This window comes from Octopus sinensis, linkage group LG1 (genome assembly GCF_006345805.1).
Source record: "Octopus sinensis linkage group LG1, ASM634580v1, whole genome shotgun sequence".
Lineage (NCBI taxonomy): Eukaryota > Metazoa > Mollusca > Cephalopoda > Octopoda > Octopodidae > Octopus > Octopus sinensis.
The window spans coordinates 161,865,001-161,883,646 of record NC_042997.1 but is presented as its reverse complement, the minus strand read 5'-3'; the positions used below and the strand labels follow the sequence as shown (position 1 = coordinate 161,883,646).

At 30.6% G+C, this 18,646-nt stretch overlaps 1 protein-coding gene across 1 annotated transcript in view; it reads left to right on the top strand.

The window, feature by feature from the left end:
- Positions 1-18,646, top strand: part of LOC115210729 (titin) — a 678,167-nt gene that overhangs the window by 142,188 nt on the left and 517,333 nt on the right. The window contains exons 49-68 of the mRNA XM_036506041.1: positions 247-276; positions 598-627; positions 1,239-1,268; positions 1,679-1,708; positions 2,071-2,100; positions 2,460-2,489; positions 4,259-4,288; positions 4,673-4,702; positions 5,711-5,740; positions 6,140-6,169; positions 6,888-6,917; positions 7,280-7,309; positions 9,973-10,002; positions 11,174-11,203; positions 11,827-11,856; positions 12,177-12,206; positions 12,560-12,589; positions 12,934-12,963; positions 14,368-14,397; positions 16,607-16,636. Of these exons, the coding sequence (XP_036361934.1) occupies positions 247-276; positions 598-627; positions 1,239-1,268; positions 1,679-1,708; positions 2,071-2,100; positions 2,460-2,489; positions 4,259-4,288; positions 4,673-4,702; positions 5,711-5,740; positions 6,140-6,169; positions 6,888-6,917; positions 7,280-7,309; positions 9,973-10,002; positions 11,174-11,203; positions 11,827-11,856; positions 12,177-12,206; positions 12,560-12,589; positions 12,934-12,963; positions 14,368-14,397; positions 16,607-16,636 (600 nt within the window). The remainder of the gene's footprint in view (positions 1-246; positions 277-597; positions 628-1,238; positions 1,269-1,678; positions 1,709-2,070; positions 2,101-2,459; positions 2,490-4,258; positions 4,289-4,672; positions 4,703-5,710; positions 5,741-6,139; positions 6,170-6,887; positions 6,918-7,279; positions 7,310-9,972; positions 10,003-11,173; positions 11,204-11,826; positions 11,857-12,176; positions 12,207-12,559; positions 12,590-12,933; positions 12,964-14,367; positions 14,398-16,606; positions 16,637-18,646) is intronic.

The window sequence follows — 18,646 nt, the reverse complement described above, 5'->3', positions numbered from 1 at the left end:
ACGTGATCACGTGATATATTTATATATATATGTATATAAATGTATAAAAATATACACACATGTTGGTGCATAAGTATTTATTTATACAAAAATACATATGCATAAATACATACTCACATTTACATAAATGTAGATGGTACAGACATCTTGGCAAAATAAATTCGTTAAAATATTCTGTCGTTAATTACCACATAATTGTGTATTCTGCCTTTTGATATCTAACCCCATATTTCGTTAATACTACAGAAATTGTAACAGAAAAAGTAACTCGCACAGGTAAGCTAATGCAAGATTGTTCATCACACTATCTATTTATCTATCAAGTACAAATATAAAAAGCTTTAATTATCTGAGTTACTCCATTTACTAAATCGTAATTAATTCGTGTATTCTTGTATGCTTTATCCATGGAAGAATATTCATTTCCAGTAAAGTGAAACTATCATATATACACATACATGTAATTCTTGTGTTTCCGAATAATTCAGATAGTTCCGAAATATATGATTACAAAAATAAAGGCCTCAATATATTAGGCGTTTGTTAGTTATATAATGTAATCAGTAGGAGTACATAATTGCATTTTCTTTTACCTAGAAACACGTTCTGAAGTCGAATCTACAGTTGGTAAGTGGGAAATTATTCTCATATGATTTCTTGCTTCTAATTGTCGCCGAATTATACTTGATATCTTCGTATAGTTTTGTGTAGTTCTCGGTTTATCATATATCGTTAGAAAATAATAGAATATTTGACTAACTCTTGAAGGATATTCTCACTAATGTTTGGCTCATGAAATGTGTGAAGTAGTAACTTACAGTGTTCTTACGATAATTAAACAGGAAAAAGAAACTCGTGTTTGTTGAGATTGTAGGACGTGACATACTTGATAATATTTTACTATGTCTGTTTAAAAGTTTTGAGTGTGGTGTAGCTTTTACTGCGTTTCAAAGTTATACATCGATTTTCCTGTTCATATAAAATATGTAAAAAAGACATTTTTTCTTTTATCATAAATGTTGTAAAAACCAAATGCTTTACATAACATCATCGCAATGAAAATACTTATAATATTTAAATGCTTAAATACGTTTCAAGTATGAATAATATAAATAACGTGGATTAGCACTGTAATTCTAAATATATTCTAATGTTCCCATTTCCAAATATGCTGAAATATCGTTGTTAAGTTTTTAACTATTAAGTTCAGTTGCAATATTATTTCATTAATTTTACAGATATTGTGACGCAGGAGGAGCGTCCTAGAAGTGAGCAAACATATTTTCAACATTCCTTCAATAAACCTGGATTTCTGTTTTATACACAATCCATAATTGTTCACGAAATTTCTATATATTCATGTCTGCAAAATATTCATGCGCAACGCTAAATTTGCTAAGTCTATTGTGTTTAAGCCGGCGTATTTTCATAAGTGATTCAGTTATATTACAAACTAAGCTACATATATCTAATAGTGAAAATATATATTACGTAAGAATATTATGATATTGCACTTTATCCCAATAGAATAGGGGAGCAATATGTAGATAAGTTAGTTCCTAAATGTGTAATTAAGCCGTTCCTCATTGTGAAGATAAGCAGTTAGTAATTTGTATAAGCTTTTCTATCTATATTTGATCTTAAAATCTGATGTCAAAATATTTTATTCTATATTTAGAACAACCTTCTCAGGTCGACGCCTCAGTTGGTAAGTGTCATTTAATGACATTCTCCTTCTCCACCAAAAGAATTATATTATGAATTTTGTTATAATTTGTATTTCAATGATTATTGTTTTATTATTAGTTTAATTAAAATAAACGTAATTAGCACAATCGACATTAATAATGAAATGACTTTTAAGACATTGTATCCTATCATAAATGGGATATGGAAATTTAATTAATATAATGTATAGTAAGTTTTATTGACAAAAATTGTGATGAAAGTATCCAATAAATGTCCTCGTTTCGAATTATTGATATGTTTTATTAAAATTTGTCTTTTCGATACTTGTGTATTATAACTATTGACGTAGACTATTAATTAATTGCGTTGTTAATTTCACAGAAATTGTTACTGAGACCGAATCTCGCATAGGTAAGCGCTTTTGAAGTAATTACATAAGTTTCATAAAAATTAATAAAAGTTCCGTAGAATATTTACATTCCTTCTATAATAATTCATATTGTTGATAGTGTCCTTGCGCATTTATATGAAGGAATATACATGTGAATGACTTCCATTTCTTATAAATTTTCAATGATTGCAGAAAAGTTAATAACGATCGTAAACTTCATCAATCCTTAAAAGTACATCAGCGTAACAGAGAGTTGTAGATTACATACGTATAGATTTTTAAAGTAGGTAAGCACCCGGATAAATATAGATTGACAAAAATTAAGCCATAAAAAAAATGCAACTGTCTCATTATATTTTATATTTTAAAATTTGTACAGAAAAACCATCTGAAATTGAATCTACAGTTGGTGAGTTTAATTCAAAATAATTTCACTGGCTTTTTATGATTGGCTTCAGTGTTCATGTATGGATTATTGTAGTGTGAAATCTGTAACCACGTAAATGTGTAATACATTTGATATCTAAAACATAACTTCCTCACGCCAACATGCACAAAAATATTTCACGTCACACAAATCACACAAAATATCTCATGCCCACTTACACCCACATAAACATTCGCGCATACCTATAAACACACAGACGATGCATTCATAAATCACTGTATCGTATTCTGAAAACATCATATACAATTGTAGGGGCATCGAGGTTCTATTATATCTGTATATTACGTTGTACTTTTAATCAGATTCCTGTATATTAAGTGAAATGTGTATTGTAGAACATAAAGTTTGGCAAAGCTGGCTTTTAAAATGAATGTTTGCATATTTTGCTTTTCGCTTTTACTTCGAGGATTATAGTTTCTTTGGCGAATTTGTGCGTGTTTAACAGGTGAAAACATTTTCGTTTGGTTGATTCTGGAATTTTGTTTATATTTCGTCTTCATTTGTGTATTTAAAATATCGTCAATTAGATAAAACGGAAGGATAGGCTGAATTAAATAATAAGATAGACAGCCATTATATTGTTTGTAGTTTAATAGCCAATAGTTTTCATTACAAATATTGACACATTTATTGTATAAGTATCGATTTTCTGAAGAATTATCCTACATAGAAAGAGATAGAAATGTCCACACGTTTATATGATTGAACATACACATACACACGGAAACACACTACACACATTCAAACTAATATATATGAACATACGTATTTTGACACCGTCTGGCATATGAATGTTTCGACAAATTTGCTGATTTCTAGGCTTCGCCATCTCGCTTCTCTTGGCTAGGCGGTCTTCTATCAGATTGCACCATCATAGCATGAGTTGACAGTGATCTCTCAGACCGACAGACTGTCAACTCAAATATTCTAGAATACTGAGATTTGTCCTGCCATTATACGTTCTAAAAATAAAGAATCTACTCGTCAATTCCAACAACACTAAGTCCTATAGCGATGATACTTCATCCACATCTAACTTTCTTCAGTCGTGCACCACTATATTTACTTAGACACTATATGCCAAACTTGCCCCATCTCCATGAACAGACATCTCAAAACAGTGAATCAGAACTTCAAATGTTATTTCATTCAACAACACTAACACATACTCACTGCAGAAATCAAGAATATGCTATTAGTATATGAGGACATATCTAAATCTTTGTGTCGCTACAAATTTGAAGTCTCAATGATTTCGAAGTTCTTTGGTAGCTTATGGAACATTTTCAGTATAGCAAAGACCGGTTGTCTTCTTCATATACAAAAGTTACTTGAAACCGATAAAGACTACAAATACTCTTCAATTTCGGCGCAGACTATTTAGTATTAATTCCACAAATTTACTCTAGGCCAAATCTAAAGAAGGAAGCCATTGCGATTGGCTTTACAAATATTACCAACTTTTGATCTGCAAATATATATCTTATATATCTACGTACTTTACTGCTACAAAGATAACGACTGCACCTTAAGCTGGATGGAATCTTTGCATATCCATCATAATCATTCGAACACAAACGTATAAATACATACATATATGCATAAATGTATGTATTATATATATATATATATGTACATTAAATTACTTTTAGTTAGTGCCGCTTAATTGTATATTCTGCGTTGAAATATATTTTGAAGTATCTTAACCACGTATTTCGTTAATTCAACAGAAGTTGTTACGGAAAAGGTAACTCGCACAGGTAAGCTAATGGAGAATTCTCCCTCATACTATTTATCTACCTATCAACAAAGCAATAGTAACATCACCAACTTTTTTTAGTTGATTACATATTAAAATGTAATTAAATCATATTTCTTCTTACAACATACATCAGTAATGAAAGAATTTTCATATGCAACAATGTATAACTAACATATATATTGTATAGAGTGTGACGCTCATATATGTGTATGTTATATGAAGTATACATAACATATATAAGGCTTGTTTTATTATATAGTCCAGATAATAATTATGAAATAAATGATTATGAAAAAATAGTAAAAAGGCCTCAATAAATTTAGTGCTTGTTAGTCCCATGACGTAATTAATAGGAATACATAGTTATCTTTCTTTTACGTAGAAACACGTTCTGAAGTCGAATCTGCAGTTGGTGAGTGCAGAATTATTTTCTAGTGGTTTCTTGCTTTTGCTTGTTGTTGAGTTTCCTTTTGATGTCTTCGTATTTTTTATGCAGTTTTCTGTCTTAGTATATGTTGGTAGAAAATAATAAATGTGCCGCACATATAATTGATCAAATATCGAATGATAATTTGGTTCATGAAATAGTAACTTATAATGTTCCTGTTATAAGCCGGTTGAAAAAAGAAGCCTATATTTGTTGGAACAATAGAAAGTAATATAATCTATGATTTATATTAAAACAAAGAATGAACAAGCAAATCATATGGTATCACTTTAGAGCATTTAATTTATAATCTAAACATAGTGCTGAGTAGTTATAGTAAATAGGTACCTATTTACTATAACGACTCCACGCTACGTTCAAGTTATATATTAAATGCTCTATAGTAATATCATGTTTTGCTTGTCCATTCTCAGTTTTTAATATATATTTACAATCCAGGACAAACCACTTGTAGCCATCTTTAATAGGCTGCCTCAACATTCCCTTTTCTTCGTTGCACTTCAAACCGGAGTTTTAGTGGTAAACCAAACTGACCACTTATAGTACATACCTATTACATTACGTCATCAGATGTAAACTCTTTCTGTAATATTAAACCGACTCTGTTGAAAAGTTTTGTTTGAATGTGGCGTAGCTTTTATCGCATTTCAGTGTTATGCATCATATGTTCGATTCATATAATGTATGTAAAAATAATGAGATCGTAAGTGTTGTATAAACCAAATATTTTTAACAACATAACATTATCGTAAATGAAAATATTTAAAATAATTTTATTCTTATACGCGTTTAACATATTAGTAATGTGAATTAGTACACACGAGGGAACCTGTATCTTGAAATGTTACATATAATGGTAAAAGTAGTATATTCTAACGATCTCGTTTCCAAATATGCTGAACTATCATTGTTAACTTTTCAATTCTGAAATGCGTGAAATTCAGTAGCAATATTATTTCATTAATTTCACAGATATTGTGACGCAGGAAGAGCGTCCTAGAGGTGAGCAAACATCTATTTTCAACATTCTCTAAATGAACCTGAATTTTTGTTTCATACACAACCTGTATTTGTCTACGAAATTATTCATATATTTCATGAAGTAATTTGAAAATATTTAGCATATCTTCACAAGAATGCCTGCAAAATATTGATGCGCAATAACTATTGCAGTATATGATGTTTGTTACATCTATAGTGTTTTAAACAGGCATATCTTTATAAGTAACTTAGATTGTAAACTTATATATTGCGTAAGAATATTACAATATTGCACTTTATCCTATAAAACTAGGAGAATATTATGTAAATTAGTATTTCCTAATTAAGTTTCCACATATATCAGTTTTTCTATCTATATTTGGTCTGAAAATCTAATGTCCTATTTTATTCCATATTTAGAACAACCTTCTCAGGTCGACGCTACAGTTGGTAAGTGTCTTTTAACGGCATTTTCCTTCCCACGAAAACTCTAGGAATTATATATATTTTATAATATTCAATATTATATTAGTTATAGTTTCATTATTATTATATTTTGAGATGGTAATTTTGTTTCATTAACAAATAAACACGCGCAGTATATATTCCTTCTTCACTTGTTTATTATTGTTCTTATTTTACGTCCATTGTTTGGAAATCTTTCCTCACACACCTGTGACCTCTTTAACGACCTCCATCCCACGTGTCCCCTCCAGTTCTGTTTAGTCTATTCTGTTTTTCCAGACAATGGACATAAGATAAGAACAATAGTAAACAATTGAAGAACGAATATATAGGACGTGTGTTTATTTAGCAAGAACAAAATGACCATTCTGAAATATAGCAATATCTGTTTAAACACATGATCTTACATCAGCGATCTTGTGAAACAAATTCATAACGATACGTTTGGCTATTGGTTTTATAAAAAATAAGCGTTAGTAGCACAATCTACATTAATGTGGAATAACTTTTAAGACATATTCTATCATAAGTTGAATACAGAAATCTAATTAAATGTAATGCATAGTAAGTTATATTGAAGAAATTGTGACGAAAGTATCCAATAAATATTTCTGTTTCGAATTATTGATAACTTTTATTGAAACTCATCTTCATTGTAACAATTGATGTAGACTATTAATTGAATGCATTGTTAATTTCACAGAAATTATTACTGAGACCGAATCTCGCATAGGTAAGCGCCTTTGGAATAATTACATAAGTTTCATAAATATTAATTATTTTGGAGAATATTTACATTCCTTTTATAATAATTCATATTGTTGATAGTTTCCTTGTGCATCTATGAGAAGGAGTATACATGAGAATGATTTCCATTTCGTATAAATTTTCAGTGTTTGTAGAAGATTTAATAACGATCTTAAACCTGATCGATCCTTAAAAAAAATACATGAGCGTAACAAGGGTAGTGGTTTACATACATAAAGGCTTTCTTAATATAGCTAAATATCTGAATAAATATCGATAAGGAATTTTTACTTTTGAGTGAATAATCAAGCAACGGCCTTATTGTATTTTTTTTTTAAATTTGTGCAGAAAAACCATCTGAAATTGAATCTACAGTTGGTGAGTTTAATTCAAATTTCACTGGCTTTTTAAGCTTGGCTTCAGTGCTCATGTGTAGATTATTATAGTGTGAAATGTATAACTACATAAATATGTAATATATTTGATATCTAAAACACAGCGCTTAATCCCACAAACATACAAATAACGAGTCACACATAAAAACCTCCCGCACATTCATACCCACGGAAGCATACACGAATATATACACATATTTTGAATTAGAGATCCTTCATTTAAATCTATCTTTCCATAGCTATATGTCATTATATTTTATTTAGATACAACATGCCAAACCTATGCTGTCTTCATGAATAGATACATCAAAATATTCTTTTCTACTCTAGGCATAAGGCTCGACATTTTTAGGGAGAGGGCCAGTCGATTAGATCGACCCCAGTACGCAACTGGTACTCTTAATTTATCGACCCCGAAAGGATGAAAGGCAAGTCGACTTCGGCGGAATTTGGATTCAGAACGTAGCGGCAGACGAAATATCGCTAAGCATTTCGCCCGGCGTGCCAACGTTTCTGCCAGCTCGCTGCCTTGACATCAGAATATTGAATGAGAACATGCAAATCTTTTCTTTTCAATAATGCTGCTCACAATCAGTGGAAAAATCAAGAACAGACGCTTAGTTTATGAACGCACAACTAAATCTGTGTGTCGTTACAAATTTAAATAAATTGAAGTTATTTGAAGGCCAGTGGAACATTTTCAATATAGCAAAGTCTTTATCTCAAAGTCTTGACATTTCATGGCCAGAAGTTACTTGAAACCAAAAGAGCTAAAAGCAGTTTTGAATTTCTCGTAAATCTATTGAGTACTGAGTTCACATACAGGATAGCACAACCATTGCACATACAAATATATCCTCGACAGAATTTAATGAACGAAAACGAGTCCAACTGGCATGAAGTCGTTTAGCAAAACTCACTAGCATTTTACTCGCGGATAGATATCTCGTGTACCTGTATACTTTACGGCTAAAAAATGTGGTTACTACTCCTTCAAGTTGGTCGGCGTCTTGGCATAACCACTCAGGTTTTCCTGATTTATTTGTCAGTACTCCTCTCGCACCTATAATTTCTCTAGCACATCAGTACCTACAATTACTACTAGACCAACTACACCATACTTTCACATTTCTGAAATTTATACTCAGTATGTTTTTTCTGGTTGACATCGAATTGAAACTTTAGAAAAACGCAATAACCACAACTCTTGTAGAAATGTCGGAGGCACTATGAAATTATAACCCACGACCATTCATGAAATCTAATTTAAAAACTAAATAAATCAAAAATGAAATACACACATACACACACACATGGATGCTGGATGCTTTCTACATCTATTTGGTCATTCCCAAAACATTCGTCGGTGCACCTTAGGCTCCTATATTTTGTATAACAACTGGGACCACACAATAACTGCTATAAGCAACAATTCACATCCTAATTTCATATTCGTGGACATTGATATTTTCAATCTTTTCGCAAATACATCGAGACCTATCAAAAAAGAACGTTAACCGTGATTAATTTTAGTGCCTCGGAAAAGTTCTAAGGCATTATGGTCAAAGAACGCGTTCACAGTACTAAGTTTATAAGTAAACAATATAAAAGTACATGCTTATATACCCATGTATATGATTATACACATGAATATCTCTAACATCTTTATACATAAATATCCATATGAATGTGTATATTTGTACTTATACGTACACACATACACACACATGTACATATGCATAAATATATACGAACATATACGTGTATATATATTCTTTTATTCATTTACTTGTTTCAGTCATATGACTGCGGCTATGCTAGAGCACCACCTAGAACGGTTTTAATCGAACAAATCAACCCATGACTTATTTTTGAAGCCTAGTAGTTATTCTATCGGCCTCTTACCGAACCGCTAGGTTACGGGGACTAACACCGATTGTATATTAACACCGATTGTCAAGCGGTGACTGCGGGAACAAACACAAAGACTCACACACATTGGTGTATAAACATATATATGACAGGCTTCTTTCAGTTTCCGTCTACCAAATATACATATATCTATTCATGTAAATTCATATAATATATATATATATATATATATATAGTGTCTTTAGATAAATATGTATATATGCATAAATATATTTATGTGTCTATATATACTATTGACAACACCTTCGAAATTTCGGGAAGCTGAGCCAAGGTCGGTTGTCCAACAATGGCTTAGTTGGCTGAATCTTCAAAGCCGTTGTGTATACTATAAATATTTAGGAATAATAAATTTGTACTCTATAAAAGTATAGAGTATCCCTTCACATTACTGTAAAATTGCTTTTATAATAACTGAAGAGAAGCTAAACTTTAATATGTGCCTTTCTATATAATTATAGTGAAATACATATATATTTATACATAAATATATATATATATATATATATATATATATATATATATATATATATATATATATATATATATATATATATATATATATATATACAAAAATACATAGATGTAAATTTGTATAATTGACAACTTCATATTATATATGCGTTGAAATTTCTTTCGTTAAACGCCATATGATTATATATTCTGACATGAAATATCTTTTGAAGTGTTTTATCACATATTTCGTTAATTCTACAGAAGTTGTTACAGAAAAAGTAACTCGCACAGGTAAGCCAATGTGAAATTTTCTTTCGCATTATGTATCTTATTCTCAATATAGAAGTTTTAAAATTTCAAACTTCCCGGGTTACTTGATTAACAACATGTAAATTTACCACCTAGATTTTTTATATAGATTGTTGTTGAAAGAATTTTCATTTCAAGTGTAACTTACATAGTTATAATATTAAGTATAACTCACATACTATATAGAGTGTAATATATATATATATATATATATACATGCAAACTAAGAACCCCGTCCCTATAACGAAAAAAATCGAATATTGAAAGCCATACATACCCGAATCACATGTGATTTCGAACTTTAGGAAATACCCTTTGTTTTCATCAGTGAGCTATAATGACCCTGGGTTATAGAATTCATTCATCTCAACCAATGTGTACGAGGACCGTTTTTAATGAAGCAGCAAATTTAAAAAGGTTACCGAAGTGAATAAATGTTATATAGATATATATGAGGATATTATTATTTATAATAATACCGGTGGTTTAGCAGGCGTAAAAAACCTATAACGGTATGAATTATCAATTAGTAATTAAAGGTAGTAGGAAGTAGTACCAGCGTGCTACCTAGCGGTCAGAATGACCAAGCCACAAGTTATTACTTAAACTCAAGGGTGAAAGCAGGTACATAAACAAAAACTAAGAACCACGTCCCAATAACGGAAAAAAAATCGAAAATTGAAAGCCATACATATTCGAATCACCTGTGATTTCGAACTTTGGGAAATAAAACTTTGTCCTCATCAGCGAGCAATAATGACCTAGGTTTATAGAATTCATTCATCTCAACCAATGTGTACGATGACCGTTTTAGTTTTTGTTCATTTGCCCGCATTCACCCTTGTGTTTAAGTGATAAAGTGTGGTTTGATCATGCTGACCGCTAGGCAGCACGCTGGTAAAACTTACTAGTGCCCTTAATTATTAATTTATATATATATATATGCTAACATTTTGAGGCCTTTTTAGTTTAAAAAAAAATGTTTTGCTCTCATTACTTGTTACTTTTAGCAGCGTTATTAGAAAAATACACGTTTTACAATAACTCTATTAATATATTGAAAATAAAAGATTACAAGCAAACACACACACATACATACACACACAGTGATAGTTAGTCTTAGGATTACATATTTATCTTTTCTTTTACCTAGAAACACGTTCTGAAATCGAATCTACAGTTGGTGAGTGGGAAATTAAGCACTAAGGATTTCTTGCTTCTGTTTGTCGTTGAGAGTCTTTTAAGTGTCTTCGTATAGTTTTGTGTACTTTCTAGTTTCATTATTTGTTATGTCGCACATGCTTAACTAATTATCGCAGGATATTCTCTCTAATATTTGGTTCATGAAATATCTGAAACAGTAACATATAATGTTCTCATTGTAAGTCGGTAGGGAAAAAAGCTTGTGTTGGGTGGGTTTATAGAAATTAATATGATCAATAATGTTATGCCCAGTCTGTTTAAAAGTTTCATTTGAATGTGTGCAGCTTTTGTTGTGATTTTCCTATTTGTATAACGTATGTAAAGATGATGAGAATCTTTTCGATTACCGTAAGCCAGATGCTTTTATGATATACAAACGTTAAAAATGAATATATTTTGTACATTCTAACACCTATGTGTGTGTAAATCATAAATGATGTGAATTAGAATACGATGGAAAGCTAGTTTCTCACAAATGCTACGTATAATGGTAAAAGTAGTATATTCTAATGTTCTTTTCAAATTAGCTAAAATGTCGTTGTTAGGTTTTCAGTTCTGAAATGCGTGAAATTCAGTTGCTATCTTATTTCACTAATTTCACAGATATTGTGACGCAGGAGGAGCGTCCTAGAGGTGAGTAAACATCTATCTTCGATATTCCATTAGCTTCACATGAATGCCTGAAAAATAATTCCTACTGAACTATATGATAAATTTATACAGTCGCTAGGGTTTAATCTCGCGCATTTTCATAAGCAACGCAGATATGTTCTAAGTTATCCTAAATATATCAGACTGGGACATATATATTGCGTAAGAACATTACAGTATTGACCAATATCCCCCACCCCAAGAAGCAAAAACAAAAAATAAATAAACAAGAGAGTAGTATAAGCACTTTTACATAGTAAGTTCTGCAAATCTGATATCATACTCTTTCATTCCATATTTAGAACAACCATCTCAGGTCGATGCCACAGTTGGTAAGTGTATTTTTAATAAGATCTCCCCCCCCCCATAAGAAAATCTTTTCTGTATGTTGTTATAAATAGTATTTTAGTTATGAGTGTTATTATTATTATTCTTATTTTTATTAAAGTACATATTACCAATAAAATTTACATTAGTATGAACTAACGTTTTAGTCATAGTGTATTGTATCATATATTAAATACCGGACTATAATTCATGTTATGCATAGTAAATTTTGCTGGAGAAACGAAATGAAAGTAACCGATAAATATTTCAGTATAGAATTATCGACAGATTTTATTGAAACTCGTTTGTAGCAATTGATGTAAACTATAGTTAATTGATTGCATTGTTAATTTCACAGAAATTGTTACTGAAACTGAATCTCGAATAGGTAAGCGTCTTTGAAATAACTACACATTATTTCATAAATGTTAATAATAATTATCAAAGAATATTTACATTCCTTCTAATGTAATTCGTATCGTAAATAGTTTCTTTTTGCATATCTGAAGAGTATACTTAGGAATGAATTCCAGTTTTAATGTGAAATATACTTAAGTTTGAACACTTAATAACCGTAAACTTGCCAAAACTTTAAAATAATATATTAGTGTAACAAAGATAGTAAATTACAATACAGGAAATATTTTAATATAGTAAATGTCTGGATAAATTTAAATTTTTGCGTGAAATAAACAAGCAACTGACTTATACTTTATTTTAAAATTTGCTCAGAAAAACCATCTGAAATTGAATCTACAGTTGGTGAGTTCGATTTAAAACTGTTTTACTGGCTTCTTATGTGTGGCTTCAGTGTTCATGTATGGATTATAGCAATGTGAAATAGATAAATATGTAATAGATTTTATATCTAAAGTATAATACTTAGTCACACAATCATACACGTAACGAGTCACACACTAAATGCTTACACATTCATATGCCCACAAAAAAACATATACGCATACATACACACAAACACAATGACGATGCCCATACAAAACAGTATTTTAGTCGCTTTGCAGATACAGCATATTTCGTCGTTAAAGCACCAGTGTCCTATTATTTCAGAATATTAAGCAACACTTTGAATTGAATATTGAAATGTGTATTGGCGAGCATGAAGTACAGTAACGATAGCTTTAAAAACAAAATGTTTGCGTTATTTATTTATAATTTGCTTTTTGCTTTCTCTTCATGGATTATAGTTTCTATGGTAAATTAGTACGAGTTTGACTTGTTGCTGGTGTGAAATATGTTTTCGCTTGTTTGATACTGAAGTTTTTATTGTAATATATCGTCTTCATTTGTCAACTTAAAATATCTTCGACATGATAGAATAGAATGTTATGCCTGAATTAAATAATATATCAGTCAGCTTGGAAATGATATTGTTTGTAGTTTAGTACTAAGTTACCGTTTTCACTGCAAAGGCCCGTATGCATAATTTACTGATTCAATATCGATTTTGTATTAAAATTACCCTACGCACACATACACGCACACACACACGCCCCCCACAAATACATCTACACGTATACAACCGTACACACGAATTGACCCTGGTTGGCACACGAACGCCTGGATAAATTTGCTGGTTGCTATGCCTTAGATTGTTTCCCCTCTCCTGGAGAGGTGCCTTTCTATCAAATCGCACCACCATTGTGTGTACTGATAGAACCTTCTCTGACTCATAGGCTCCCAACTCTGGTATTGCTCTCTGTTCGGGTCAGTCCTTTCATCGTAGCTTCTAAAAGTTAGCGACGTACTTGTCAACACCAAGAACAACCAGTCCTATACCGATGATACCATTCTTCATTCAAATCTAACTTTCTGTAGCTAGGTTTCGTTATATTAAACTTATCATATACCACATGCTAAACCCGCAGTGCCTCTATGAATAAACATCGCAAAATATTGAATGAGAAAAGGCAAATGTTATCTCTTTCAACACCTGTATCAATTTGAACTAACGTTCATAAATGATATATTTTACTTTAATTCACACGATGCTTTGTAGGTTTCCCTGAAGAAATTGCGATGAAAGTATCCAATAAATATTTCCGTGTTGAATTATTAATAAATTACATTGAACTCGTTCTTCAAATCTTGTTTATTGTAACAATTGATGTAAACTATATTTAATTGATTGCGTTGTTAATTTCACAGAAATTGTTACCGAAACCGAATCACGCATAGGTAAGCGCCTTTGATATAACTACATCAAAATTAAAAATAGTTTTCTGAGAATATATACATTTGTTTATGGTAATGCAATATTGTTGATAGAATATGCGTATGATTGCCTTCGAATTCTAATAAATTTGCAATATTCCTAGTTAATAACGAACGTAAACCTGATCAATCTATAAAAATATATTAGCGTAGCAAAAGTGGTGCATTACAAATACGCAAAGTATGCATGTATGTATGTAAATATATAATACATACATGCATATATATATATATTATATATAATATATATATATATATATATATATATATATATATATATATATATATATATTATATGCATATATATATATATATATATTATGCATATATATATTATATGCATATATATATATATATGCATATATATATATATATATATATATATATATATTGCATATATATATATATATAATATATGCATATATATATATATATATAATATATATATGCATATATATATATATATATATATATGCATATATATATATATATATATATATATGCATATATATATATATATATATATATGCATATATATATATATATAATATATATATATGCATATATATATATATATATATATATATATATATATATGTACCGCTAAATCCTTTGCATCCTGTTTTTCTTTTGATAAATATACTCTCTATATATATATGTATATATATATATATATATACATGCATATATGTATGTATATATATATATACATATATGCATGTATATATGTATGTATATATATATATATACATATATATATATATATATATTATATATATATATATATGCATATATATATATATATGCATATATATATATATATATGCATATATATATATAATATGCATATATATATATATGCATATATATATATATATGCATATATATATATAGCATATATATATATATGCATATATATATATATATATATATATATATATGCATATATATATATATATAATATATATATATATATGCATATATATATATAATATATATATATGCATGTATGAGTACAGGACGCCACCTACAGTAAACAACATGAAATATGAAACCAAATGAGTTCAATGCGCAAACAACGAGAGAAAAAAATGCAAAACAGAACAAATAACACAGAGAACAACCCTTCATCAGTTGTCGGCTGTCTATCTACTCCTCATTTCGAGCATTGAACGACAATATGAGTCTTCGAAAACAGTTGCTCCCATAAGTACCGAAATACTTTTCTCTCCTTCACCGTTTTCTATCTGTTTCTCTCTCTCTCTCCCTTCTTTCGTCTTTTTTCTCCCTTTTTTCTCCCTTTTTTTCTCCCCATCGTCCATATTTCTTTTCCACACGGGTTAATCTTTCTTTTCAGGATTGTCCTAAGGACTGGACGTATCCTATCTCTCTCTTGTCCAAGAAAATATTTCTCTAGCGTTCGCTATTTTACCCTCGTTCTGGTATAACGAACCTCCATGTTTGTTTTCCTTCGGTTTCCTTGTATGTCTCCACTGTCCTGTTTTTGTTCTGAACTTCGACCATCCATAAATCTCAAATTATATTTTGGTGCATGGGAGCAACTCTCTTCGAAGTCTCATATTGTCGTTTAATGATCGAAATGAGAAGTAACTAGACAACTGTTGAAGAGTCGTTCTTTGTGCTACTTGTTCTGTTTTCCATTTGTTTCTTTCGTTGTTTGCGTATTAAACTCATTTATTTTCGCATTTCATATTGTTTACTGTTGGTATATATGAATATATATGCACATATTTATATATATATATAATATATATATATATATATATATTATATATATATATATATATATATATATATATATATAATATATATATTCTTATATACCAGAGTAAGCCCATAAATGTGAAACAAGGTGGAAAAAAAGTACTCAAATACGGAGGTAGTGTCATATGCTTTTTTAGTAAAGCTGCAGAGACATCACAAAAGCTGTTACTCAGAGTTTCCCGTTTCTGTTCGTCGGACATCCTCAACCAAAACTGTCCGACGAACGGGAACGTGAAACTCTGAGTAACAGCTTTTGTGATGTCTTTACTGCTTCATTAATAAAGCACGCACACACAGAGATAAAGATAGGGATGAATTTAGAATTTTAATTTTTGCGTTAAATAGTCAAATGACGTTCTTATTGTATTTTATTTTAAAATTTGTTCAGAAAAACCATCTGAAATTGAATCTACAGTTGGTGAGTTCAATTCAAATTAATTCCACTGGCTTTTTGTGTTTGGCTGCAGTGTTCGTGTATGGATAATAATAGATGAAATCTGTAACTAGATGAAATCTGTAACTATGTAAATGTGTAATATATTTGACATCTAAAACAAAGAACTTCGTCAAACAGGCATGCACAGAAGTCATGCACTAAAATCTCACGCAGATAGTTTATATACCGACAGAAATATATACGCATACACACACACACATAAACAAATGAACACAACGATGATACATATATGAGACAAACTGGCGCCGTTTTAAAGAAACAGCATATAATGTTGTAAATGAGCTAATGTATTATTATTTCGATATTATATATAATATTTTAAATTTGTGTTATACAGTAAGTTGAAATGTGTAATGAATGGCTTGAATTTTGGCAAAGCTCTCTTTTAAAACAAAATGTTTGCAATTTTATATCTTGATTTTTGTTTAGTCTTCATATTTATTTTTGGAGAATTTGTATGAGTATAACTTGCCGTTGCTAATGTAAAATATATTTTCGCTTGATTGCATCTGAAGTTTTGATTGTCATATTTTATATTCATTTGTGCATTAAAACAGACGGCTTGAAAATACAGAAGCAATGATATTACTTGTAGTCACTTATCGTTTTCATTACAGAAGCCCGTTGTGAATTTTTTCATTGTATTGATATAATTTCTGCAGAATTACAATACATATATACAGATACTGAAACGCGCGCAGACCTCTGCATTTTACTGAACGCACGTGCACATGCACACAAACACATACGTACACACATATTAACCTTGTCTGGCACAAGAATATCTTCACAAGTTTGCTGATCACTGTGGCTTCGCTCGTCCCTCGTCCTCTGGATAAGTGATTCTCTCCCAGATCAAAGTGTTTTTTTGTCAGAGGGCTTTCTGTCCGATAAACTTTCAAGTACAGTATTCTAGAATTTGTGGGTCTGTAGTCCCACTCTATCTTCTGAGATTAAACAATTTTCGTGTCCTTAATCCCCCAAACATTCAGTCCTGTACCGATGATACCATTCTTCATTCAAATCTAACGCTATGTAGCCATGCGTCATTATATTAAACTTACCACATGCCAGACTCACTATGTAGCTATAAGTAGACATCTCAAAACATTGAATGAGAACATGGAAATGTTATCTCTGTCAGCACTAACGAACGTTTAGTATATGAAAATGCACTAAAATCTTTGTGTCATTTCAAATTTAAAGTTTAAAGATATTTGGTGGTTAATAGGTAATTTTGAGTGGACCATTATCTGAAAGACCGGCTTTTTTCTTCATGGCTGGCTATAATTTATTCGATATCGAAAGAACTACAAACGCTCTTCAATTTCTGCTCAGATTATTTAGTCCTGAACCCACATGCGAGATGGTGCAGTTGCCACACATACAAATATGTCTTAGATCAAATCTAAAGAAAGGAAGTCAGTCTGATTGGCATGATATCGCTTAACAAACCTCACCAATATTTGATTTGCATATAAATATCTCATATTAATCTACTGCTTCATATGTAACGACTACTTCTCTGAGCTGGTTGGGTTCTTTCCATAGCCACTCAGATATTCCCAACGCATTTGACAATGAGTACATATACACATTACTACATCTACCATTTTACATCAAAATTTCACTCTCTTAGAATTTATACGCGGCAAAAAGAACAATAACCGCAACTACTCTATCAGTGTCAGCGGTCTTACGAAACATGGTCCAGACACCTTTATCAAATCTAATACAATAGCTAAACGAAAAAGAAAGGAAATCACACTTCTGAGTGTATGTGTGTATACACACACACGCGCGCGCGTACACACACACACACACTCACGCACGCGCGCGCACACACACATAAATATTGACATATTGGCGGCACAATAGGTTAGCGCGCCATACTTGTAGACAGTACCTTCTTTGTGTTAGCCACAAGCCGGGAGATATGCATATATATATATATATGTATATTTATATACA